The sequence below is a fragment of the Macaca mulatta genome, chromosome 1, assembly GCF_049350105.2.
Source record: "Macaca mulatta isolate MMU2019108-1 chromosome 1, T2T-MMU8v2.0, whole genome shotgun sequence".
NCBI lineage: Eukaryota > Metazoa > Chordata > Mammalia > Primates > Cercopithecidae > Macaca > Macaca mulatta.
The window spans coordinates 63,192,615-63,218,231 of record NC_133406.1 but is presented as its reverse complement, the minus strand read 5'-3'; the positions used below and the strand labels follow the sequence as shown (position 1 = coordinate 63,218,231).

General features: G+C 54.2%; 2 protein-coding genes, 1 long non-coding RNA gene and 1 other non-coding gene across 5 annotated transcripts in view; 3 read left to right on the top strand and 1 right to left on the bottom strand.

The window, feature by feature from the left end:
• Positions 1 to 25,617, top strand: part of LEMD1 (LEM domain containing 1) — a 115,030-nt gene that overhangs the window by 40,833 nt on the left and 48,580 nt on the right. Inside the window, exons 1-3 of one of the 2 annotated variants that reach the window (XR_013418223.1) lie at positions 9,487 to 9,591; positions 18,356 to 18,585; positions 19,473 to 24,531. The exons of the other annotated variant lie outside the window; for it this stretch is intronic. The gene's annotated coding sequence lies outside the window, so the exon portion shown is untranslated. Of the gene's footprint in view, positions 1 to 9,486; positions 9,592 to 18,355; positions 18,586 to 19,472; positions 24,532 to 25,617 lie in introns of those variants that run through there. 2 annotated transcript variants of the gene reach the window in all.
• On the top strand, positions 11,046 to 11,142 carry MIR135B (microRNA mir-135b). The gene has a single exon (NR_032407.1). It is a non-coding gene; the product is annotated as a microRNA mir-135b (primary transcript).
• On the bottom strand, positions 14,396 to 18,236 carry LOC114680204 (uncharacterized). Its single transcript, XR_013418233.1, has 3 exons — positions 18,115 to 18,236; positions 17,209 to 17,340; positions 14,396 to 15,268 (listed from the first exon to the last, which is right to left on the bottom strand). It is a non-coding gene; the product is annotated as an uncharacterized LOC114680204 (long non-coding RNA).
• On the top strand, positions 18,392 to 24,531 carry BLACAT1 (BLACAT1 overlapping LEMD1 locus). The gene has a single exon (XM_078004533.1). The coding sequence runs from the start codon at positions 18,392 to 18,394 to the stop codon at positions 18,491 to 18,493; it is 102 nt and encodes a 33-aa protein (XP_077860659.1). The 3' UTR covers positions 18,494 to 24,531.

Below are 25,617 nucleotides of genomic sequence, written 5' to 3'. Positions count from 1 at the left end.
CCATCCACTCAGGTCCCCTTCCAGAAGTACCTATCATTAGCAGTGTATTGTGTATTTTTCCAAAGACATTCCACACATATACAATTTCACTTAATCTTCACAACAGCCTTCTCAGATGGATATCTTAAATCCCATTTGGCAGATGAGGGAACCATGGCTCAGAGTGTGTTGGTAACAGTGGCAATTCCCATCAAAGTGCATGTTAAGTCCAAAGCCCAAACAGTTTCTGCTATAACATCTTCCCAAATCTACTATTTAATCATTTCCTTCCCTTCTACCATAGCCACTCACATCAGCAGGGTTGGCCCCAGAGCCTGGGTGTGCAGGGCCCTGTCCTAGGTGCTGAAGGCTCTGGTAGAGGCAGGGGATTACTTAGCCCCTACCATCACTGGCTCATGGATAAGCTGGGAGGCTAGCAAATAACTGAAGTCTAGTAGAGAAAAGGCAGGGAGCCAAACAATTCTGCTGGCCAATGAATTTGTTCATGGTACTAAGCAAGCCACTGCCTCTTTCTGACTCTGTTTCCCTATCTGTCCGATGGAGATAAACTTAACCCTCAGGGCTCTTGTGAGAATCTAGGGATAGTAAATGTACAGGAAAGCATACAATCCCAGAACATGTAAAGGAGTCTAGCCAGTGCTATTGATAGCTTCCCCCAGTTGAAGGCCAATGGTCACTAAATGAGGAGGTAAACAGAGTGGTGCAGGCCACTGGGGAGTGACAGGTTGAAACAGGGATGTCGTCATCTATGTTCTTTATTTTGGGGTTGTCTTCAGCAGGAACAAAGTTGGCCCAGTTGCAACCATCAGACACTAGAAGTTAAAGGGGGCTGCAGTGTGGGGTTGGGCTCAGAAAGAGCAACACACAGCTGGGCCTCTTTCAAAACATTAGTCTTCGGAACCTGGAGAAGTCTGCCTGGATTACACCTGCAAATACTACTCTGGGCAGCTCTCTAGTTCCCGCAGGTCCTTCCCAGGCCCACCTGTGTTCCTTCTCTGCAAGTGGGACGATTCGCTGCCTTCTCATGAGCCAGTTACTAGCAGCTCAAGGGCCTCTCTACAGGTTCCTTCGGACCAGAACTCTTTCCTTGCCCCTCACCATCCCATCTTCACCCAGCTTTCATCCTTTAGATCTCATTCCTCAGAGAAGTCTTTCTGGGCTCCCCAGCGAAGAGTAAGAGTCCGCATTATTCACACTGCCCAAATGTCTCCTGATTAGCTCATATTGCACTAGTCAGTGTCCATCTTGTCCACCAGACTGTGCACTCCAGAGGACTGGGCACCACACGCACTGGTTCCCCTGTGTATGTGCACTCCAGAGGACTGGGCACCACACGCACTGGTTCCCCTGTGTATATACCCAATGCCTAGCACAGAGCCTGGCATGGAAGAAATGCTACATTATTAATGAATGAACGGCTGAAGTTACTCAATCCTGCCTCTTGGGTTCAAACCTGGCCTGTACCTTAGTTTAGCACCTCTCACACTGGGATAGCACCTCTGACTCCAGTATTTGTTGCTTTTTTAAAACATGATTGTCTCATCTGGATCTTCTTCTTTTGCATTCCTGGCACCCAGCCCGTATCATGGCAGGGGTGGTGGTCGTGGGGGGTGGAGGGGGATCCTGCATATTTCTTGCTAAATGAATGAATTCTTGGCAGGAAGCTGCTTTGAACCAGAAGGCATTTCCTTCCAGACAGTTAATGAGCTGTCTGCCAAGGTGGGCCAAAGGAAGGTCCAGGAAATTAGTAACAAGATTGGACTGGAGTTGAGGGGGCTGAAGAGAGGAGAAAAGCAAAGATCCTTAGTGCCATCTCTTCTTTGTCATTGTGTGTGGGGCAGGACATGTACCGTGGTCACTGAAGGGATCCTCTCGAGGGCTCTAAAAGCCCTCTCTGACTGAAGCGGGTTGGGCTCAGGTGACTGACCCCTGCTGCCCTCCCTCCCACTTCCGCCTCCTTGGGAAGGGGGCGTGGCGGGAGAAGAGGAAGGATACTGGGATCTTCGGTTTCTGGGCCTCTTTTTCCCTAGTATCTTCGTCCCCAAGACCCAAGCCAGAATTGGGAGGGAAAGGGGCTGAGGCCGAGCCGGGTGGCGGGGGAGGGGCGGCGCGGCCAGCTGGCTGGTGTCCCCTGGTGTCTGGAGCCGAGGCCCCGGGCTCTCGGCCTCCACGAAGCGAGGCAAGCTGGAGCTGTGCGGTGAATGCAAAGAGCCGGGAGAGCTCCCAGCCCGGCGCCGCCGACGGCGTCCTCAGCCACAGCCCAATGAGAAGAGAGCAGATAATTTATTCTCTAATCCCGGTTCGGGTACCCGGCGCTGGCGAGTGGCGGGGGTAGGAGGGGTGGGTCTCCTCTTCCTCCGTCCCCCTCCCCCGCCCCTGCGGGCTCCCGGCCGCACACACACACATTTCCTGACAATTAGCGAACACACCTTGGCCGCGCGGCCTCCGGCGGCGGCGCCGCAGCTTTTGTCTCCCGCCCGCCAGGCTGCGAGGTGCGGGCGCCTAGGCGCGAAGTTGCAGCACCGACGCGCTGCTCCGGAATGCCGGCCGCCCGCGGCCGTCGGGGGGGCGCGGAGGGCGGGTTGGGCCGGGCACGCCGGCCCTGGGGCTGGGGGGCTGCAAAAGAGAGAAGAAAGACAAAAGTAAGGCAGCGCTGGCCCCTCTTCCTTTGTTATAACCCTGAGTGTGTGCGGGCGTGAGCGCGCGCGGGAGTGTCTGTGTGCGCGAGGGTGTGCATATGTGTGTGTGCATGTGCGCGCATGTGTGTGCGCGCGTGTGTGCAAATGCCTGCATGTGTGTGCGGGTCGGGACCGACCGGGGGCGGCGGGACCCGAAGGCGCGAGGCTGCTTCACCCGATTGGGAGTTGAATCGCGTCCCGGTCTTTCTAGCTGTGCCCGGAACTCGGGCGTGCGGGCAGGTAGCCGTCCCGCTCTCGCCAGTTCCTCCGAGTACTGAGCTCGGAGTTTGTTCACAGGCTGAGCCCGTGCTGGGGGTGTCGCAGACTGGGCCCCGCCTGCAGGGGTGGGGGAGGAAGAAGCTCCGGCTGAGGGTCTGCCCCGACCGCAGAGGGCGCACGAGGGGGTCTCCCGGCACCGGCGCAGCGCCCATGCCGCCACGGGGGCCCCCTGAAGCCCGGGTGGAAGCTTGTGATAGGCGTTGCGAGCCCGGGAAGGCGCGAGGCTGTGGAGATGGCTCATGGGGCCACGGAGGGAGTGGGGGGCGGCGAGACGGAGTCCGTCTAAATGCCAATTCCCTGAAGTTCAGCGCATCGGTTGTCATTTCCTATCTTAATGCATATTTATGCCGCGCCGAAATAGGCTTCATAATTAACTCCCGGAGTCATCCGCAGAGGTTAAAGGGACCCCGAAGATTAGTGCATTGATTGGGTACCTCGGCGGGGTGTGTGTGCGCGCGCGTGTGTGCGTGCGCCCTGTGTGAACCCATTGAGAAGAATAATTATTTTTCTCCACTGGAAGCTACAGCAGAGAATCGGACAAGGAGGGAAGAGAGAGATTGGTGAGGGGGAGAGAGAAAGAGAGAGAGAGAGACAAAGGAAGTGAGTGCGAGAGGAGCCGGCTTAGCATCTAAACTGTGAGTACTGAGCGAAAACAAATAGGCAGAAAGTGCTGCGAGTAGGCGACCCCTTGGCCGGGTTGGGGACCCGAGAGCGGCTGAGGGGGACTTGCCTCCCTGCCCCGGGCTTGGCTGGGAGAAGAGGGGACCTTGAGGCATGGGCTGGATGCGGGTTCTGGCACTCACCTGAAAGCTGACCGGCGGCAGGCTGCGTCAACCGCCGCCCTAGGTCGACCAAAGAGGAAGCCCCCTCCCCGCCCCCATTGCCTTTGTTCCTTTTAAAGGATTTTGCCGCTGGTGGGATTGGGGGGAGTGTGAGAGGGAGCCTTGGCTCCGGAGGTAGCCGATCCTCCTGTCCCCTCTGAGTGAAACCCACTTGCAGTGCCTCCACTGTTTCCTTTATACCCCATGGTATGGAGTGGTATGAGGAAGGGGCTGTAAAGGGGATAGGGATCAGGGCTTTGTGACACCTGTGCATATGTTTGTCTGGTACCCTTGGAACAGAGGGCCCCAGGAGACCCCAGTTTGGGGCCTGGGAGAAGCCATGTCTGTGGGCAAAACCACCAACTCCAGTGTATGTGGAGGCAAACACGGTCCCAGGCTTAGAGGGGACACCAGCTACTCCCCATAGACATCAGAGCCCTTCCTAGCCTTTGTGTCTGTGGGGTCTAGGTCTGGCGGGACCTGTTGGCCGTAAGCCTGCCTCCCACCACCTCCCCATCCCTGGGGCCCTTGCATACCTCAGAAGGGCTGGAGCTGGGAGCCTACCTGGAGGAGGAGCTCTGGCCGGGTGGGGGCCCAGGAAGGCAGCTAAATGAGGATAGCTGCCCCCTTTTCTGAGAAAGGGTCCATAACAGGGTGCCCCCAGGGAACAAGAGCTGGCCAGCCCTGCCAGTACTGAGCTGGTCAGGAGAGGGCGTCTGGGGGCCCAAGGGAGAGCCCTCCCTTCCGACCAGCATTCCACAGCCTCTGTTTGGAAGTACTTGTATACTGCCTTCCTTTCCTTAACCCTCATTAACAAATTCTTCTTTTGGTCTGATTTAATCTTTCTTGATGAATTTTTTTTTTTTTTTTTTTTACATACCTTCATCTGCCAGTGAACAACTTTTCTCAACTTGAGCCTTAAAAAGGGCTAACTTTGGAGGAAAGTCAGCTCTTTTGAGGCTGGGATGGGAACCCCTGTTCAAAGAGCTCTGAATTGAGGGGAAACGGATTGTCCTGTAAGAAACCCCCTTCAGAGGTAATTTTGGTGGCTTATGCCCTCCAGGAGGCCTGGGGCTGCAAACAACTTCTCTCAGTCACTCAATTCCAGCTTTCCATTGGCCCACTGGGGCTGCCACCGAGGCAGGAAAGGAGGATCTCACACACACACACACTCACACCAAGTAACACTTCCTCCAAGTGGCATTGGGCACTCTGTGAGACTCAGGGCCCCTCCCATTGCCCATATACCACCCCCACCCCACCCCCACCCCACGCACACCCCCACACACAAAGAGAACATCCAGGAGTCTCAGAGCTGGGGACTACTGTCCTAAAGGCATGAAGAGGAAGGAGAGACCCTCAACGAGGGAGGATCCAGTTCAGTGTAACCCTGGAAGAGGTGACAAGAAGACTGGGTGGCGGGGGAAACCACAGTCCTGCTGACATGACTGCTCTGAATTGCAGTCATATGCAGGTGGGCCTGTCTTCCCACTGGACTGCCTGCCAGGCCTCAGTGAGTACTGTCTCCCGGTGCCTAGCACACTGCCCATCCCACTGTGTGTGCTCAGTGCATGTTTGATACATGAGTGGCTGTCCCTGAAGCCATTCTCCCCACCCTTCTTCCGTCTGCCTCCTCCTCCAAGAGGTACTCCACAGGGGCTTGGGAGAGCCCAGCTCCATAGTTCTTTAGGCTGGAGCACCATCACCCCATGGGGGTTGAGGAGGGGCATGGAAGAAAACGGGTGGGGGCAGGAATAGTGCTTGGGCAGAGACTGAGACATTTCGATATTCATAAATTGCTTAGGTTGAAATGCATGTGAGTTTGCCAGTGACCCATTCTTATATTTTTCTTTTAACAGCTTTACTGGCTGAGAGGCAAAACCGTGGCCTGGGTCCTGGACTTGGGGAGGCTAGATTCTTATAACACAAGAACCTCCCTGTGTCCTCCCTCCCACAGCCCAACCTTGGAGCTTAGTGGAGATCAGATGCAGAGGCTGGGGGTACCCAGGCTGCAGAGACTCCCCCAGCTTCTGCCTGTGTTTGCTCTCCTGCCCCTGGGTCTCTTGCTATCTTCATTGCCTGGGACTACTGCCAGGTCTCCCGTCTCTCCCTTCCCTAAGAGCCCAGGGCTGCCAGGCTAGGACCTCCCTCTGTTTGCCTGGGAAGGCTCAGAACTGAGGCTCCTGGAATAACTAGAGAAAGCCCTTGGGGGAAAAAATTGTGCTTTCCTGCTCAGTAGAGCAGTGCCCACCCCACTTTACCTCAGGGAGTTGGGGGCTCCCAAGCTGTTAAATGAGAGGGAACCTGAGCTGTCTGTCCATGGTTTGGAGTAGAGATGGAACCTGGGAGCAGAGGGGACCGGAGTCATGGGGAAAGGCTACCTAGTGGCCTAAAAATAAGGAGGTCATCTTGTTCTCCGTAGCAAGCACACTGCTGGTCTAGTGCAGGTCTGGAGGACAATGTATGTGGCAGCCTGCTGGGTCCATCTTCATGAAACTAGCCTTCTCTTGTGTTGGTTCTGGGCCAGGGACTGAACACACAGATCTGTCTGAACCACAACTCCAAATCTGCAGGCTTGTTTGGGGCAGATAGCAGAATCACATCTCCTGAGTCTCTCTGAAGTTTCAGCAGTGCCTTCCCACCCCCATGTGAGTGGAATTAGATTTCCAGGCTTTCTCCCCACTCACACCCCACAACCTGTTCCAGCCCAGGGACTCTCTTCCCTGAGGGGACAGGCATGAAGGAGCTCCAGGCACACACCAGGCTTGAAATACAGGAGAGCTTAGATCTCTTGCTCTTGTTTCCAAGCTTCATCAGCCATTCATTCATTCATTCATTGAATGTGTATCTATACCATTCAGCCAACATCTATCGAATAATCTGAAATGCTTCTGATTTAGTCTTTTTGGGTTGGAGTATATGTGGGGTGTAAAGGCAAGTGGCTTAATACCCTGGTTCCCTTCCACCATGGGCAAAGGCAGGTCTGCTGAGCTCTAAGTCCCTGCAAAGGGTACGTAAGTCTATGAAAGGCTCTGAGAGGACGAGTCAGCTCCAATGTAGACTCATGAAATTTTGGAGTTGTTGGGACCTTAGGTTTTATCTGTCTAACTTACTTCCAGGTGCAAGGATCCCTTCTACATTAGCTTACCATTTATTAAGCAGCTACTGTGTGCCAGGCAGTGGGTCCGAGAAGTGGCTGTGTTCCCTGTGTTTGATGATCTCCAGTGACAGGAAGCCCACTGGCTCCTGTTGGAACAGTCCTACTTCTTTCCTTTCTTGGACTGATCCCAGTTTGCTCCCCTGGCCCTTCCCTCTGTGTCTTTCTCTGCTGTGGAGGGGTAATGGTTCACTCTTCTTGCAAAGGAGTTCTCCTCCTGGCTTAGCCTCAACCAGAGCCATCTCCAACCAGTGCCCTGATGTGGGCTGAGGTCCAGGGTGACTGTGTGCCCTTGAAGGAAATGGTGGGACTGGGGGCTCCCTAAAAGGAGTTGCTGCACCCTGCTCCCTAGTGAAACAGGCTTTAGTTTTCATGCTGGACCTGGCTTCTGCAGCTTGTGCTAAGATTAAGGGACTCCTAGAGAGGAGGGGAGGGCACACCCACCAGCCAATCAGGCCAGGGACACCTGAGGTCTTCTTCCCAGCCCTCCCTCCACCTCTTCCCCCAGGCCCCCTCATCTCTCCCTGCTGCCTCCGGTTCTGCCTGCATTCCACCTCTGCCTCCACTTTCTCTTTGTCAGCATTCTTCTTTTCTGGCTCTCTGCTTTCTCTTTCTCTCAGGCTTCTCCTCCCCTCTCCTCTAAGAGCAAAAAATATCCATCCAGGCAAGTTGTAGCCTCCATCAACCTCAGTTTTCTCATCTACCAAATGGCAATAATAATAAATATTTGTGTTACTGAAAGATGATCATTAAGGGGGACCTAGATGCATGACACAGTTTTCACTAAAAAAAAAAAAAGTTTCTTTTCCCCTTCTCTCCTTTTTTCTCCTGTTGAGTTTCTTCTACATTTCCATCTACTATCACCTCTGTCCTCTTCTTCACAATTTATCTCAGTGTCTATCTCTGTGTCTCTCAGTTCCATCTCCCCCTCGCTCCTGTTTTGTCTCCCACCTCTTTTTATTCCCTCCTGGTTACCCCCCTGCCCACTCCCCCCAACTCCTGCCACAGGCAGCAGGGCCCAGGCTGTGCTGACAGCAAGGGCAGGCCGGCAGGGCGGGTGGCTGTCTCCACTTCTCATTAGAGGCCCAAGAATGTGTGGAGTCATGAGGGACAATGGGAGCCTGCGGCAGGAAGAATGGGGCCTCTGTTGGGGCAGAAGTTTCCCAAATCCAGCTGAATGGGAGTACCTGAGGGCCAGGGAGGGGTGGAAACTCCTGAAGTGGAGAGGAGGCCACAGGTGGTAGGTGTGGGGGATGGGCAGGGCTCTAGAGTTGGCCACCATGGGAATTCTTAGCATCTGTTGGCATTTCTGGGGAGAACTCAGACCTCAAAGGTGACTGCCTCTCTCCCTGGAGTGGCCAAGGAAGAAAGGGATCCTGGGGGATAGAGCCAGGGGAAGCAAAAGAGAAAATGTTCCAGTGGCCCTGTAAGGTGGCCCTTATATACAGGGGATGTCCCTTGGGCCCCTTGGGCTGCTGGGCCCCAGTTCTCACCACCAGCAAGCTGCAGAAAGGTTGTGGTGGGCACAGAGGAGACAGGAATCGTGGGCATGGCCCCAGCTTGAGGAGGGGAAGTCCTTGGGGTTCTTGCCCAGCAGCGGCCTTTCACTGCCCAGGTTCTTGGATTGGAGGAAGGAGGGTTTCCTCGGGAAAGGAGGTGAGGCTTGACCTGCTTCTTCTTCCTCCATATTCCAAGTGAGGTTCAGTCCGGCCTGAGACATGATGGCTGTCCCCACCTCCATCCCCAGCCCAGTCCCTCTGGCCCAGACACCTTAGAGAGAGATGCCCCGCTTCCAGAGCTTACTTGGAGCTTGTCAGGTGGTCTGGGATTGGTAGGCAGGCCAGGGGCTGAGCCCTTCATGTGCCCAGGGATAGGCAGCTGGGATTGGCAGGCTATTGCTAGGAATCCGAGCGAAGGACTGGGTGAGGGTGGGTGGAGGGGGCCAGGCTCGGGCAGGTCTGAGAAAGGAAATGGAAGGACAGACAAGTGCTGACCTTGTCCCCCCAGGGCAGGGGAGTGGTAGGAGCAGAATAGGGGTATGGGTGAGAAGAGGAACCAGGGCTGCGGAGAAGGGGAGGGGGCCAGGCAGGAGAGGGGGCCTGCAGGGAGCCATCTCAGGTCTCCTGCCAAAAATTAAACTATAAAAAGGCCGGAGGGGAGCGGCAGGGGAAGGAAGGAGAGAAAGGAGATGGGGAGGGAGGGAGGGACCAAACAGCCCCTCCGCACCAATGGCCCGGCAGGGGGACGTGAGTAATACATGGCTGGTTCAGAGGGAGTGAGATCAAAAGCCAGAGATACAAGAGGTTTGTGCTTCACCGACCAGACAGCCAGAGGCTCAATGAGACCTTTGTTACTCAGGCCCAAGTCAGGGTTGAAGGAATACCTGACCGCCCCGCCTGCCCAGCCCGCCCCCACCCCCACCGTCCTCAGGGCTGGGGGAGGGGCGGGTCACAAGTGAGTCAAGTTGAGTTGGGTACAGCTCAGCCCAGGCCGGTGGTGGGCGGGCAGGGGGAGGGAGGAGGCCTGCCCTCGCTGGGGCGTGGAGCTTCTCGGGGGTGAGTGGAGGAGTGAGTGGCTGCCTGGAAGGCAGGAAGTGGCTCTGCGGGGAATTGTGAGGCGGACTGCGAGGGAAAGGGGGCCTTGTTGAGTCCGCCAGGTGAGCAGCCCCTGGGACCCCCAGCCCCTGGCCCAGCATCCCCTGGGAGGGAGCTGAGGGCATTCTGCCTAGAGTCCATGGCTTTATGCAGGGCCTGGGTCTGGGGTTCTGGGGGCCCATGAGAAAGGATGGAAAGGAGAACCAGAGGGGGTTGGGGCTGGGGTGGATGACCCAAAGTTCAGGTGGGAGGCTGCAGGATGCCTAGTTGTTTGGCCCTTAAGGTTGGGCATGGCTGGAGTGTGTGGAGGGGCGTGCTGTGCCGTGCTGTGCTGTGCTGTTGTTGGGGAATGCAGGATTCCTGTCCAGTGAAAGCAGGTTGCTTCAACCAGGGTCGTGCAGAGAGCCAGCAAGTGTGGCCCTGGGGCTGAGGGTACAGTTGGGGTGGGAGTGGCAGCTACTGCCTGGCAGAGGTAGGGCCTGATCTGGGCCTGAGGCCTCTTACCATCTTCTTGGGGACCCCTGGGAGAGGTCTGAGGCCCCTGGGGCTTTCCTGAGCCTGGGCTAGCAGGAGCCCTAGAGGCCCACTTCTCTGAAGCTGATGCCTACAGCTGACCCGTCACAGGGGAGGGGCTGGGAAAATGGTACTTGTGATTAGAACACATCTTTTCCAGGGCCCTGAGACCTTGGTTCCCCTCAACTCAGCTCTTCAGTCCATTCCTGGAGATGTCTGTGCTAACCCCCATGTCCTGCCAATGAGAGCGGCAGGGCACTGCGCAGCTCTCCCACAGCCTTGTCAGGGATGGCTCCAGAGTGAGCTGCCCTCAGCCTGGGGAGGTTTCAGCTGCAGCCCTCTTTCTGCCTCCAACCGGGTCTGGAGATGGAGATCTCACTGTCCTCTGAACTATGCAAGAATGGGTGTTGTCGGTAACCACCCAGACTGGTCTGGGTAGGGTGGCCCAGCCGCCACCCCTGGGGGCACTCAAGAAACCTATTTACCCCTCTAAACAAAGGGCAGGTCCTCATCACTGCCCTCCTTTACCCAGACCCTCCTTTGCCCACTGTGCTTCCAGTGGTTGGACTAGAAAGAGTTAAGCTTTGCAAGGAGGGAGGCTAACTTGGGGCCCCCCTGTCCTGGGTACTGGCAGCAGCAAAGCCTTGAAAAGATCCGGCCTTATTCTCTAGGGGAGGGGTAGTTAAGGACCCTGGGCAGGGGGCTGGAAGCTAATTAAGGGAATTTGAGGAGGTCCTTTATGGCCAGGAAGCCACCCCTCCTCATACCCTGGAGTGAGGACCATTGTGTGAGTCCTTTGTAGGGCAAGAACTGGAAACTCATTACTGGGATGGCTTTAGTGCAGGTGGTAGAGGATGGTGAGAGAATTTAACCTGGGGGGCCTCGTCCGGGAGGGAGGCAGTGTGGGTGGGTCTGGTGTGGGGGGTGCTGAGAAGGGGAGTGAGGGCTTCTCAGGTGCCTCAGCCTCTCACCTCCCTGTGAGATTCCTGCCGCTGGACCCCTCCACTCTGCTGTGGCCTATGGCTTTTCATTCCTATGTGATTGCTGTCCCAAACTCATGTAGGGCTAAAAGCCATGGGCTACAGTGAGGGGCGAGCTCCTTCTCCTGCAGCAACTGCACCTCCCACGGGACCAGGTTCGGAGCCAGCCACCAAGGGGCACCAGAAGGAGGCTCTGCTTGGGGGTGGGGCATCACGGGATCTGGTAACCTGGGATCGGGTGTGACCTTGGCCCAGTCACTTCCCTTCTGGCCCTGTTTCCTCACTCTGGAATGAAGAGACTGGGCCAGTGATTCCAGAGGGAGATTCCCTCTGAGGAAGGAAGGAGACCTTCAGGGTGTGCTGAGCTTTCTGAGTCGGTTCCTTCCCCCTTGCCAAGTTACTGAGGCCTGGCTCATGGCCAGAGATTTGGGGGCTGGAATCAAGGGCCTCAGGCCATGAAGACTTGGGCCTGTGCTAGTGCCTCACTCCTTCACGCCTTTCTCCGAGGTCAGCTTGGAATCCGCAGCCTTTTTTCTGTGTAAGGAGACCTCTGGGCCCTTTCTGAGGCTGAAATGGGAACACTCCATGCTGGCCACGAGGGAAGAGGAGGTTTCTGCAGAGTGAAACTAGGAAGGCAGGCGCTCCCCCCTGGGCGGCAGGCTGGATTCCAGGGCCCCTTGTTCCTGGTGTGCTACTGTCTCCAGGAGCTGCCCCCTCCTGCAGTGTGTGAAGGGCACCAGCCCTCCCTGCCCCAGTCCTGCTTGTCACTCTGCTTGCCTGGCTCCTCCCTATGCCTGTCTCCACTCCCACATTCCTTCCCCTGCCCCCTTTTAAATCGGCCTGACTTTATCCCTACCATCCTGGAAGATTCCAACAGGTGGCTGTGGTAGAAGAGGAAGCATCCTTGTGTCCCGCCTTCTACCCCCTGTTCCAGTCCCCAGTCTGCCTAAGACAGACCACTGAAGAATTATAGAAAGCGCTAGATTTGGTATTGACAATCAGAAGGCAAGTTTCTTATAATATCTCAGAGCCCTTAATTTTACCAACCAACATTTACTGGGTACCTACTATGTACCCCATGATTCTAACCACCTTAGCTGCACTAACCCATTTCATCCTCCAGACAGTCCTGTCTACTATTAGCCTATTTTACTTATAGGAAGTCTGAGGCACAGGGAGCTAAGAAATTGGCCCAAGTTCATATGGATAGGAAGGAGCAGAACTGGGACTTGAACCCACATGGTCTGGTGCCAAAACCCATGCTCTTAGCACATCATGCTGTATATTGGGAGAGCCAACACCAGTGCATGGGAAAGTACTCTGAAAACCAGGGAGTGCTGTACCCACACGGGAGGTTGTTCTCACGAGGTCTCTATTGGAGGTCTCTATTGGATGCACGTCCACAAATTGGCCCCATGGCCCAACTCCAATCACCCTTTGTCCATCACTGGTTTTCCTTTTCCCACAGGAGGTTGCGGGGCGGTGGGGGGGGGGGGTGGGGATCAGAACAATAGGAGAAGCAAAGAGAAATCCCAAGCCAGCTGGGTTTTTGCTGGGGCTGATCCAGGCTACTTCCCCTCCTGCCCCAGCTTAGATGGTGAAAGGAACAAGGCATGAGAATTGGCCAGGGTTTCTTACTTGCCCTCTGGGTTCTCTCACCCAGAGTTCAGAGATGGCTGGCACCTTCCTCCACCTCCCTCATTGTCCAGCTGCCCTGGGCCCACAGTGAGCCTATCCTATTCCCTACCCTGCTCTGAGGCTGTCCAGGCACCTGATTTGCTTTCCCTTAACTCCTGATCTCCTAACTGGAAAGCCAGGTTAGAGCCATGCTCGCTTCCTGCCCCCTGCAACTGGGTCCCTCCCAGGAATCCTGTTGTTCAGTTTGCTGGGGTAGTCCCCAGCACTGGGCTGGGCTTGGGAGGAAGGGTACAGATGAGCCATTCCAGAGATTAAACCTCTGTGAAGCTCTAGCAAGGCAAGGCACTTTGTAGGGATGGCTGAGTAAATGTTTGTTGAATGAAGTGTGAACTGGGAGAAAAGAGGTAAGTTGCCACCAGCAGAGACATAGAGCAAGCTCACAGCTCAGCAACTCACCCAAGACAGTCCTTGCTTTGCTGGGGCTGGGCCTGGATTGCTTCTGGGGTTACAAAGGTGGATCTCCATTCTATTCTTTGTCTTCTGTGGCTACTGCCCATGGGACAGGCCCGGAGAAGATACGCAATTGTATATTTCACATAATTGTTCAACTGCATTGAATAAGCAAGTTGCCCTCATGCCCCTTCTCCGTGGAGGATTCACAGATCAGAGGGCTGCGTATGTCCTGTCCCCTACCTGCAGATGGCTGAAACTTTATTCCCAGCAATCTAAGTCTTTTTTACAGTCCTCAGATATACCCAGCATAAGGCCTCCCTTGCAAGAGTGGGCCCGTGTTTAATAACACTGAATTCAGATGACTCTCTCTTATTGTATTTGTTCCATTTTTAGTGGAAATAGAGTTTGACTGCTAAGCCTTACTCCTTCCTAAATATAAAGACTATTGGGGGGAAAAAAGTCTCTGTCCCCAGCTTTCAAAAGTTTGACACTAAAGTCAGACCTTTGGGGTTCGTTCTGGCGCTGACAGTCTGGTCCACCGGTTCCCAGCTGCTGCTGTCTGTCATGTTGCCCACTCTTAGGGTGGGCCAGCCTCTGCCCAGCCAGGCTGGAAAACCCTGGGTGCAGGCCACAAAGACATTTCAGGACTATTGCTGTTCTGACCTCTCCAGCTCCCGAGAATCTCAGAACCACTGAGAATGCCTGGCTGCCCTTGCAGTCTGGAAAAGTGGAGGGAGCTTTCTCCATAGGTGGGCAAGCAAGATACAAGGGGGGCCGGCCCGGCAAGCTAGGGTCTGTGGCCTCTGAAGGCCATTGGAGGCAGAGGCCTTGGCCTGTGATTCCAGAGAGCTTGGTGAACCAGAGGCTGGAGCTCAGGCTCAAGCAGGCCAAGAAGGAGTTAACCTCCAAGGAGAATGCGGGTTTCTCCCAGACTGGAGGCCTGTGCCCAGTTTTGCTGCTGCCAACTCCAGGAAGAAGTCCTGGGATCTGTAGTTTGTGCCACTACCCACCCCTGGCCTGCCTGTTTATCAACACGGTCTTGTAGACTACAGTTCCCAGAAACCTGCAGAGGCTAGGCTTTGGGGGAAGGGGTGGGATAGGAGGCTCCGTGGTGGCCAGAGGGAGAGGGAGAGGGAGGAGGTGGGGAGAGAAAACCAATTCACCCCCTTCCTTTTTAATTCTTTCTCCTGGTGTGTCTGCTCCACCACCCGAGCTAATCCCCCAAATCCGGTCTCCTAAGCCGCAGCTGCTTCCCTTCGCAGTGATGAATGGCTCAGGGAGGGAAGGTGAATTCATATTTTAATTACTGAGGCGCGGTGCTAAGGGAGCCGGGGAGGGGGCGGAGGGCTCAGCTTTGTTCTAGAGGCGCCGAGGGCACACCCTCCTTACTGGGTCACTTCTCTTTTGCCCTTTACCTGGGGTGGGGGGTGGCGGGGAGTGAGGGTGGCGGTTGCCTTGCTGAGAGTGCCTCTGCTCTCTGCCTTGGGAGATGAAGGGATGGGTCGTGGGGGGCGCAATATCCCTCTTCTTGTTTATCAGAGAATTCCTGGCATGTCCCAACACTTTTAAATAGCTTCCTAGCCTTCCACCCCCGCTGCCGCCCACTTTGATGAAGGACATTGCCAAAATTGGAGACACCTAGGAGTTTGTGGTCTGCAAGCCTGGGGCCCTGGATTTCTTTTTATCTTACTTTCTGGCCTGCTCTGAGTCTCCTCTTTCTCTTGGTTCTTCCACATGTTCATACTGTCTCTGACTCACTGCCCCATTTTTGCCAGAGGTGCAAGGGTTGGAGGACCCTGGGAGAGTATCTGGCACAGAGAGATGTGGGGGTCAGGCCAAGGGAAGGGATCAGCAGGGAGGCCGAGGAACCTCCTAGTGGTGGGGGAGGATGGATTGGCATCTCTTCTGCTTGGCTCCCACAAAGCTGGCTGGGCAGGGCATCGTCTATGCCCCCAGACCGTAAACCATCTTGGACCTGAGCTGGGAAAAAGCCAGAGAGGAGGATGGGGAAGAAGCCAGGGCCAACAGCTTGCAGTCAGATGCAGCCAACTGTGTGACAGCAGGAGGTTTGTCCAGTGTCCGCCCCGCCTCTCTGTCCTCTTCTGGGCTTCTGGGGGCTGTTTTTCCATTCCTTAGTCCCTCCTGGACTATGGGCCTGGAAAAGGAGCGGGAGGGTGGGAGGGGAGTTCCCATGATGAGCTCTGATGAGTGGGGAATGGACCCAGGCACTAGTCCAGACTCCTCCCCCTCAAATAGATGCAGCAAAGGGACCTGACTTCAGGGAGCCTCTAGCTGGTACTGGAGCCCTCTGCCAAGGGTGAAGGGGTAAAGACAGGGAAGAGAGTTGACAGGACCCCTGCCCGGGCAGAGCAGAGAGGAGCAGAGACCACAGCCTGGCAGAGGGACTCCCCAGGTACCTGCTGCTGGGGACTCTGAGGGAGGAGTGGGGTTCACAGCGGGCAGGGGTCCACTGAAGTGGGTTGGAATTCTCTGCCCCATGTTCCCCCACTTCAGGGGCCAGCCCAGCAATCTGCCTGCTACAGACAGAGCCCAGACAGCCTCCCGGGCTTGGAGTTGTGCACCTTACAGTGAGGACCCTTTTAGAGACCCTGTTAGAGAAAAGGAAGGATAACCAGAGCACTTTAGAGCAAAGACCTAAGCAGAATAACCAGGCCCCGTTTATTATACTTTCTGCTCTTAGATGCAAGGACCCAGGAATCCCACTGAGGCAGGCAGCCAGCCCTCGAACACTTCTCGGGAGCCAGGCTGCAGCCCCTAGCCCAGCTCCTGGCCAGCTTCGTTAGCTCTCCTTTCCTCTGATGTGTAGGTTCTGGTTCCTGTGACTTCACACCCTATCCTTCCCTACAGTGACAAGCAGAGCCAAAAAGCCAGGATTTTCTTAAATTCCCCAAAGGACCCAGGGGAGGAACGGGTCACTTAAGGGGGTATATTTTGCTGTTTTTACGAAAGAACAGTCATTGAAAAGGAAGTGAGGTGAAAAGGGAAGGGGATCGATGCACCCTGAGGCCAGAGACCCTAAGCTGCACCTTGACCTGTTTGTGGGGCTACTACATACCTGGCTTGTTTTAGTTGTGAGTTCCTTCCCAGATCAGCCTTGTCGTGCCTGTCAGTTTCTCCCCATGTATTTTTCAATAATCATGGGAATGCTTTGTTGATCGTACCCTTGACTTACACCCCCAGCAAGAGAAGTGCACACATGACAATAACTGATTACAAGGGAATCCACCTGCCCACCCTCCCTTCTTCCTGATCAAATTAGGATTCCACCCCCTTAGGTTTGGGGTCTTAGTGTTAAACCTTGCCTAACCTCCTGGTACACACTGAAATGAGGTAATGAAGGCCCAGAGAGATGTAGTCACTTGCTTAGGATGACATAGCATGTTAGCATCAGAGCCAGGAATAGAACCCAGGCCACCTAAGTCCCAGATTGGATCCCTGTCTCTCTCTAGGTTTGTCACAGGAGGGATCCAGAGATAGCTGCAGTGGATAGATCTAGAAATATAGTAGTTGTGTCTTGGCTCTATATATATCCTGGAGGTTGCTCTCTGCTAACTATATATACTCTGCCAGAGTGGGTGTGTAAATGATGCTGGAAATCGGGTTATTAAATAACCAGCCTACCTACCCATGCTGACTCAAGCTGGGCCTCCTGCCCATCCAGCTGGCCAGTGGAAATGCATTGCACCTATTAATTACAGCTAATAGCTGTATTACTGGGATGCTGAGAGACTGAGGCAGGGGAGAATCTTGACAGGACTTGGCTCCACCGGGCACTGTGCTTGGTGTGGGCCTCAGCTTTGTCTGGAGAAACACGAAGGAAGTTTTTCCAAAAGGGCAAGGTTGGCCAGACCGGTGGAACTGTCCAGAGAGCCACCACCTGGGCCATGCCGCATTCCTCAAAGGCAGTGAAACCACTTTGCACATGTGCCTTGCTAGGGTAGCCCAGGACATCCTATGCAATCTCTATTGCTTGAGGGGCTGGAGAAGGGAGGCGCCTCATGCTTCTCTATTCCTAACCCCTCCGGCATAGCCCTGTGCCTCCCTCCTTCCCCGCAGCACTTGGGCTTCACTCACCTGCTTGTCCTCATGTTCTTCCTGGAGAGAGGAGTGATTCAGACCAGGCCCGGGCCTGACCTCCATGCAGGGCGCTTTCCTTCCTTTGTTCTCAGCTTCTCGGCTTGAGTGGCTTGAATGCACTTCTGCTCCCTTTCCATAGGCCCAGGGGCAGAGGAAGGGCAGAGAGGTGAACTGGAAAAATCTGCAGGTGGCTAAGGCTAGGGAAACCTAAAGGAGCTTTTGTAGAAAGGGATACTCTTGCAGACTGAAGCTGAGCTCCCGAAGCTCCCTCTCTTCCCCAGCCAGACTGCCACAGATACCAGAGCAGCCCCTGGCTCCTGCTGAGGGCCGGGTTAGCCAGAGGTGGGGGACGACATGTCCAGCTGGGGCAGATCCAGCCTCAGCCTCTGCCTCAGACTTATGTGCCAGGGAAGAACCATGTCTTTACCCTTTTACATCTACCTCTCAACCCCTTTGCCCAGCATAGGTGCTAAATAAAAGAGCCTGTTGGCTAAAAGAACCCTCTTTGCTGTCTGTTCTCTGCATGGTGAGGATGGGATTTGCATTGCTCTGAGCAGTCAAAGGAAGGGCATAATCGCTCCCTATAGGCTTTCCTAGGGTGTCAGACAACTTGGGGTTGTTAAGCAAGGGAGGAATCTGACTCGGTCCCAGGTGTCAAAGTAAAGCTACACTGGATGAAGGGGTCTGCATTTGGATGGAGGAGGGCCTGTCGTGTGCGACCTGCAGAAGCGAGTGAAAGCCCCCAGCTGGAACCTGTGTAAGGTGGCACAAGCCAGAGTCTATTTTAAGCCAGCGTGCTTCCTGTTCCCCAACCAGGTGTATGGTGATGAGGTGAGGCAGAGCGGGTGGGAGGGGAAAAAAGGAGGCAGCAGCTGGGCTTTCTCTTTCCTCCCTTGGACTCACCCAGTCTCCAATGTGAGGAATGACATCAGCTCCACACAGATCAGGAAACACTGAGGTTTCAAAGAGCTGTTGTTTGGAGGCCTGACTCCTCCCCCAGCCGGTGTGAGAGACCTAGCAGGCCGCCTCAGGGAGTGGCAATGACTGGGCCAGACCCAGAGGGTTCTGGGAGCATTAACCCCAGCTTGCTTCTCTCTTCCTGCCTTTCTCCTGCCCCATCTCCCTCCCCTGCCTTTCCCTGCAGATCTCTGGTGAGTGTTCTCCCAGCCTGGTGTAGGGCATGCCCCAGTTCACTTTCGCCTGCTTCTGTGGTCTCCATGGCTTCTGCAAAATGAAGAGGAAGAAGGAGGAAGTTCACAGAGAGCGGGAGACGGCGGTATGAGCAGAACCAGGGCCCCTCCATCAAGCCCCCAGCAGGTCCCCGGCCTGATGGTGCCCGCTTCTGTCTGGGGCTTGGAGCAGGAAGCCGTGTGTGTATCTTAAGTCTTGATTTAGCCAGTGCTCTTCTCAGCCTGACTCTCACCAGAGGGCATCAGCCTCCTGTGTGCCTCTCATCCTTCTCATGCCCACCACACCCATTAGCTTCCAATTCTCAGACCTCCTTGGAGAGAGGCCCCAGCCACACAAGGGGGAACCCCAGGACCTGCCGCATGCCTTCCAGAGACTGAGAAGCCCCAGGGAGGCCGAGGGGCGAAACTTCTTTCCTGCCCTGAGAGCTTCGGGGGACTCTTCTCAGGGTAACCGCATGAGGGATGTGCCTCCTTGGGCTAGGAGAGCTGTTGCTAAATAGGAAACTGGCTGTTCTAGCAGAGAACCTCCAGCAGCCCTGACCCTGGAGAAGGCCTCTGGGGTGGAAGTGTGAGACTCTCCTGGGATTCCAGGAACCGGGGCATGAGTCCTTTTCCAGCCCCCTCCCAGCATCCTTCTGGGCCAGGTGGGGCCAAGCCTGAGGTGGTCATCCCAGTGAGGAGGAGGGCAGAGGTGGCCGGCGGCCCCGCGGTTCCCTCTGTTCTTGCTCTCTGGAAAGCAGTGTTTCCTCCAGCCCTGGCCATGACCCACCCATGTTGGTGATGCCGGCGCCTCCTTGCCAGCGGCACAGATCGGGGGAGGCCTGTTCCCCAGGCCCTGACTCCCCTCCTCAGGGAATGTCTTGCGGTGGCCAGACCGAGGGGCCCCTTTCCTGCACTGAGCCGTGCCCTCGCTCGATTCTCCTGTCTCCCCTGCCTTTTTCTTCTCTCCTCAGAAGCCATAGAGGGGACCGCGTTTGTATGTGGTGCCTTCAGGGGAAACTCTTGGGGTGGGGGACCTCTAGGACTTTCCTTGACTTTTTCCCTTATCTCCCACGCCCATCAACCTTCCAGCTTCAGTCTCTGCCCTTACCCCCAGCCCATTTCCAGGAGGTAGGAAGCAAAAGAAAAAAACATTTCCTTCCCTCTTTCCTTCTTCCTTCCTTCCTCTCTCCCCCCATTTTGGTATAACTTAGCCTTTGGTCTTTGATCCTGGAGTTCTCCAGGGCTAGAAGACATGCAGACAGGAATGCCAGCGGCAGAGACGCTTCCGGCAGATTCTATAAGCCTGTTCTCCCGCATGGGGGGAACAGCTCAGCCAAGGAGCAAAGTCAGATCCCCTCTAGCTCCCCAGGGACAGAATAACCCTTCTGACAGGTAAACAGGTGACCTGGGTAAACAAGTCAAGGCCTCAAGATAGGAGAGTCTGGGCTCCCCTTTCCTTAGAATGTGGGCCTCTCTGGGCAACCAGGGAGGGCAAAAGGCTTCCTCGGCTGGTTCGCCCAGAACCTGGGAGAAGCAAGGGCACATTCTATGCTGGCAGCCTCTGCCTGCCCAGCTCATACCCACACTCAGGGCCCTTTCCTGGGCTTTGGGCAGATTTGGTGGGATCCAGGTTCTCTTTATGAGGCTTGAGCACAGCTTGAGCTCCTCCTCCCATCCTCCATCCCCTTCCTTTGCCCCTACCTCCCAGCCCCCACCTTCTACAATCTGTTATTTCCTTTTATATCCAAAGAATTGTAAACAGAAGTCCTTCCCTCAAGGAAACAACAAGATTCAGCAATAAAGGCCAGTGGGGTCGCAAAGGAGAGGAGACAAGCTCCCTGGTTATTTGTCCTCTTGGATAGTAGAGGCCTTGGGTGAGGAAAAGAGATGGGCAGAAAAGTTAGCTTGATACAGAGGCCGGAGAGCCGCCTGGAGGGCATGTGTGTCCCTAGCGGTCACCTGCGAGGCTGCAGTCCTAGAGAAGTCACTTCTGTGGCAGAGGATGAAACTGTATCCCCGGAGACTCGGAGGTATTGGGTGTTATGTCCTGACCACACGGGCTCATCAGGAGGAAAGGTCAGGAAAGCGGAGAAAGTGCGTCCTGGGGAGTGGGTGGCTGAGGAGAGCTTTCCCCAGGTGTGCCTCTCAGACCTTGGCAGGGATTGCGGCTGCAGGGGGTTGGCAGTGAGCCCATCCAGAGAACCTCTTCCCCCGGGAGAACTCCCTTGGCTCCAGAGGGATACTAGATATCTTGAGCCCTGGCTTTGGGAACACGGGTGGGGTCCCAAGGTCAAAATGTTCTGGGTGGAGGTCCAGTTGTCCTCTGCCACCAAGCTGGCAGTCCCTTCTTCACCCAGGTCTGAGGTGGGGGCCAGCACTGCAGCTGGAATGGTCTGAGTAGGAGGTAGCAGCTTCTAGCCAGGCACACCCCAACCCCACATTCTGTTGTCCCTCGGTTTCCTTCTCAGGGAAATGGGGACTTTGCTCCTTTTAGCATCTCCGGAAGCAGTCTGGAGACCTGTGCCCTCCTCTAGGCCCTTGAATGAGCCCAGGGAATAGGGAAAGACCAAAGCAGCTCCAGCATTCACAGACCCTGCACCCTGGGCCTCTGACTTCGGGCCAGGCTTCTGCTCCTTCTGGGGTGGGCCTGGCTGCCCTGCCTTCCCATCCTCTCTCCATGGTTCTGTCCCAGAGACTCCACCTTGAGGTGGGGGCCCTGAGCCCTTGGGGTGAGGGAGGGGCACATGGGTTGATGATTCTGTGGAGGAGATCGGGCCTCTTGTTCTTGCTGTGTGGCACTTATTCCTCCTTGCAGACAGGTGGGGGCATCAGTTTTCCCCATCTGTAAAGCGAGGACTTCCCATGGCCATTTTCCCTCTTGGGCTTCAGGCTGTTGAATGGAAGATGAAGAAGTGTGAAGGGTGCTTGGGGTCCCTGTGACTTGAGTGTTGCCTAGGACCCTGGCCCCCAGGACCCAAGGGGCTTCTTGTCTCAGGTTGAAACCTTTTTATTAGAATGTCATTTCCTTCTCTGCTCCCAGGGAAGGGCTTTTTGAATGTAGCATATGGGTTCATAGAAATATATAGGGAGATTGTTACTTTTAGAAAAAAAGAGCAATAATTAACTAACTGAAATACACATGAAGTGTTAGAGTGGGACGCAAGGAGCACTGAGCTAGGAGCCAGGTCTCCTGGCTTCTAGCCCTGCTTGGAAACTAATGACCATGTGACCTTAGACTAGTCATGTCTTATTTCTGAGACTCAGGTTCCTCAACTGTAAATAGGGGATTACATGAATTTCCTCTTAAGTCTCCTTTGGAGTCCAGGGCTCTGTGAGTCTGGGAGGTTGAGCCTCAGTGGGGCATAGGGTTGTGGAACCAGAGGGTCGCAGGTTTCCTCTGCCCTCACAGATGCACTCTGTGCAGACAACAGACATGTGGGGAGAGTGGGTAGAAGTGGTACGGTGGCTCTGAGAAGTGAGAGGGGGAGCGAGAGGGAAAGGCAAGTCACCCAGAGCTTCTGCTAGTATCTTCCTCTAGCCAGGGCCCAGGGCTCCCTGCAGTTCTGCCTCTCTTCCCTCCTACAGCCAGGCCCAAAGGGAGTAAGTCAGTTGGCCTGGACTCTGACTCCAGGTCCTGTCTAGGCCATCACAGGCCCCACTCTTATGTACACTCTCACTTTCTCTCTGTCACATACACACACCATCACCACCACCACCACAACCACCTGCAGATAGATGCTCAAGTGATTCTAGAAGAGATCTCAAGGACTGGCGCCCTGCTCCAGTTTTGTAACCCATGGGCTTCCCTTTGCACAGCTCCTCATGTGCCCATCTCCATGCTGATCAAACTACCCCACCTCATTCCTTGCCTTCTGCAAAGGGAAGAGCCTCAGGCTAGAGTTTGTCCTGTCTACAGACTGAATGTGCATTTTGCCCAGTGGCTGGGGATGTGCTGGTGGAATGTGCTGGTGATCGTTTCTGGATGGAGAGCCACAGCCCCACAGTGTTCTGCCATGACTGACTCCTGACCTTGGCAAATTGCCTCCTCTCTCCCAGCCTCCTCCATAACAGGTGGCAATGAGTCCCATTTCCTCCCTACCTCACAGGAAGGCACGCGTGATAAAGGGCACACTTATCAGATGTGCCCAGATGTGGCTGGAACTTTTGGAGACAGATACTTGGTTCACAATTGCAAAGGTGGACTTTTGCCAGAGAAGAAACTCTCTGGGCTGCTGAGTTCAGTGGGCTCCTTGCAGACTGGTCCAGGAGGTCTGGTGTTCCTCCTGAAGGTGGCTGCTGTGCCCAGCAGGCGATCAAGCTGACAATACCACAAGAACCAAGAAACAGAATCTGTTCCCAAGGAATGAACGTTCTATCTCTCTGACCCAAAAGCAAGAGCAAGAGAGAGCCGTCACCATCATCACCCTGCTCCCAACACAAACACAGCCCCTCAAGTCCATATTGCTGACAAGGGTGTCTGGCTCGTCAGGGTGAATCCTCTGGACCCCCAGGCCATCCCTGGAGTGGTCAGTGCACACTGTGTCAGGGTTGTTGTGGCCAGTCCGCCTGGGTTCCCTTCTCTGAATTTCCACGGGATAGGAACTATAGGATCATGAAGAAGAAATAGGAACCTTGACTCTTCACAGAGGAGCCCAGGAGGTCAGGACCATCCACCAGGAGGGTGAGTGGTAGCTGCCCAGGGCATCCCTGGAGGAAGTCATCATACTGAGGAAGAAACTGCAAAAGCCAAGAGCTCCTAGACCTGGGCAGCTCAGGAGCTGGCAGAAACCCCTCAAGTCTGGAGTTCAAGGGTTTTCCTTGTGGGCTGCCGGTCTGTCTCTTTCCCTTCTGGGGCAGCCGTCTCTCCTCCTTCAGCTTATTCCCGTGTTCCATCCGAGGGGCGGGAGGAAGGCAGGAGGGGGAGATGGCAGGACCCAGACAGATCCTCAGGACTCTCCCTGCCTCTGTTGCCATGGCAACACTGCTATTTTTATCCCGTTGTTCATGATGCTCAAAGCTCTAACTTTCTCTGTTCCAGAGAGGCCAGGCTGGCTTCTGCCCTCATCCTTCAATACAGCATCTTCTCCCAGAGGCCTGAGGATGGGAAAGAGTGATGGAGAAAAGGGGAGCCCCTTAGGTCACCCCTCAGCCAGAGGGAAATGTTTAACAGGGGTTTGTCTCTGCCCTTTTGAGCCTTTGGTTTTCTACCTGGCTTAGGCACCCAGGTTTATGTTTTCTAGATCAAAACTCCCCATGGTCTCCCTGAGAGACTGCTCCAGAGAAAAAAGAGCTGCCAATCAGGATGGATTTTTCCTACATACGTATGACACTGCGGACACTTCCCTTCTTGGGAAAATCAAACTTCATTCTGAAGAATGTCCTGTTGGTCGTATAAGCCAACCCCTGCCCTCCTAAAAGGGGATAGAGAATTAAATTTGGTTAATTAGCAATCAGATTCACTGGGGAATTGCAACTAGTAATTCCCTTTCTTCTGTCCCTCCACCAAAAAACTGGAACAAACGGCTTCATGTCTTTGTCCAGTCTTTCTGCCTAAAGCAAAATAGCATACATTCTCCAGGCTGAAAAGTAGGTTCCTCTCCACACCTACTCAAGACGGCCACATTTCAATCCAGGCTCTTGAAGACAGGGTCTAATGAAAGGATTTCTCTTCCTTCTCTGTTTGTTCCCTCTGGCCCAGCTTCTAGTCCTCTCCTTATGTCCCCACCTCCATGGCAGTGGCAGGAGACCCCTGAGAGGCAATGGTGCTAACGTTCCCCATCTATGTACCCCTATGTAGTTTATCAAGATTTGAACCCAGCACCTGGGTGGCTGTGTTGGGCGGATACATTTCACATCCTCAAGACCACAATCCTGGCGACAGGTCTGGATTAATTCTGTAAACTGGGAATCTATATCATGCTGAACTCCCGCACTGAGGTTCTATCTTGGCTGAACTGACTCGTGGATGGTTAAGTTTCCTGGGGTGGCTGGGACCCATTTACTAAGCCTCTAATTGGTTTCATTTTGGCTCAAGTTGCATGGTTTCCCGAATCTATGCACCTGGAGTAAGCACTTTTCTGGTTGCCACTGAAAAGCATGCCGGCAAACGCTGCTCTGTTAATTGCTGTAATAAACAGACTTTATTATATCCCTTTGCAGTAAATGTATTATGTTGTCAGGGTAGAAGGGGCATCCATGTTTATTTCACACTGTAATACACTGCAGCAGCAGAAGCTAAACATTTGTTTCCATCAAATCTGCTGAGAGGAGGGATAATGGAGACTTGGGGGAAGAGTCAGGAGTATGGACATAAAGTGAGGTGTTGGGGCCAAGAAGGAGGCTTTGGGAGACACCCCAGGTCCCCTGGAACTCCGTGAGCCTCACTTGTGCTATCTCTAACTGAAGGAAGCCAGGCCTCGTGCCTCTTACCATCTCAGAAATAATAGTGGGATAAAGCCAGCTAGAGTGGGTGGGTGTGGGGAACAGGGAAGGTGGTTTAGGACTACAATGTGATCACATAGTCTTAAGGTTCTTTTAAGAAAGAGAAAGGGCCAGGCGCAGTGGCTTATGCCTGTGAAGCCGAGGTAGGAGGATCACTTGAGCTCAGGAGTTAAGACCAGCCTGGGCAACATAGCCAGACTTTGTCTCTACTATATATATATATATATATATATATATAATATATATATATATATATATATATGGATATATATATATATATATATATATAAAAATATATATATATATATATATAAAATTAGCCAGGCATGGTAGCATTCACCTGTAGTCCCAGCTACTTGGGAGGCTGAGGTGGGAGGATCCCTTGAGCCTGGGAAGAGATCATGCCAGCATTCCAGCCTGGGCAACAGAGCAAGACCCTGTCTCAAAAGAAAAGAAAAGAAAAAAAAGACAGAAAGAGAAAGAAAGAAAAAAAGAAAGAGAGAAAGGAAAGGAAGGAAGGAAGGAAGGAGGAAAGGAGGGAGGGAGGAAAGGAGGGAGGGAGGGAGGGAGGGAGGAAGGAAAGAATCCTTAGTTGGGCTTCTCAGAACTGAAGACTGTGTTAACAGAATTTTCAGACTTATAAAAGAGAGAAAGATGCTGTAAGATGGCATAACATTAAGAACAAGAATTATATCATGTATGTGATTATATATCCATAAAGCTGTTTGAAAAAGAATTATTGTGTCATAACTCCACTTGGATTGGGGGAACAGATATTCCAATGATCTCTGAA

Excerpts from the sequence above, each read along its gene's own strand:
- BLACAT1 (XM_078004533.1), top strand. The coding sequence starts at position 18,392 with ATGCCCCAGTTCACTTTCGCCTGCTTCTGTGGTCTCCATGGCTTCTGC.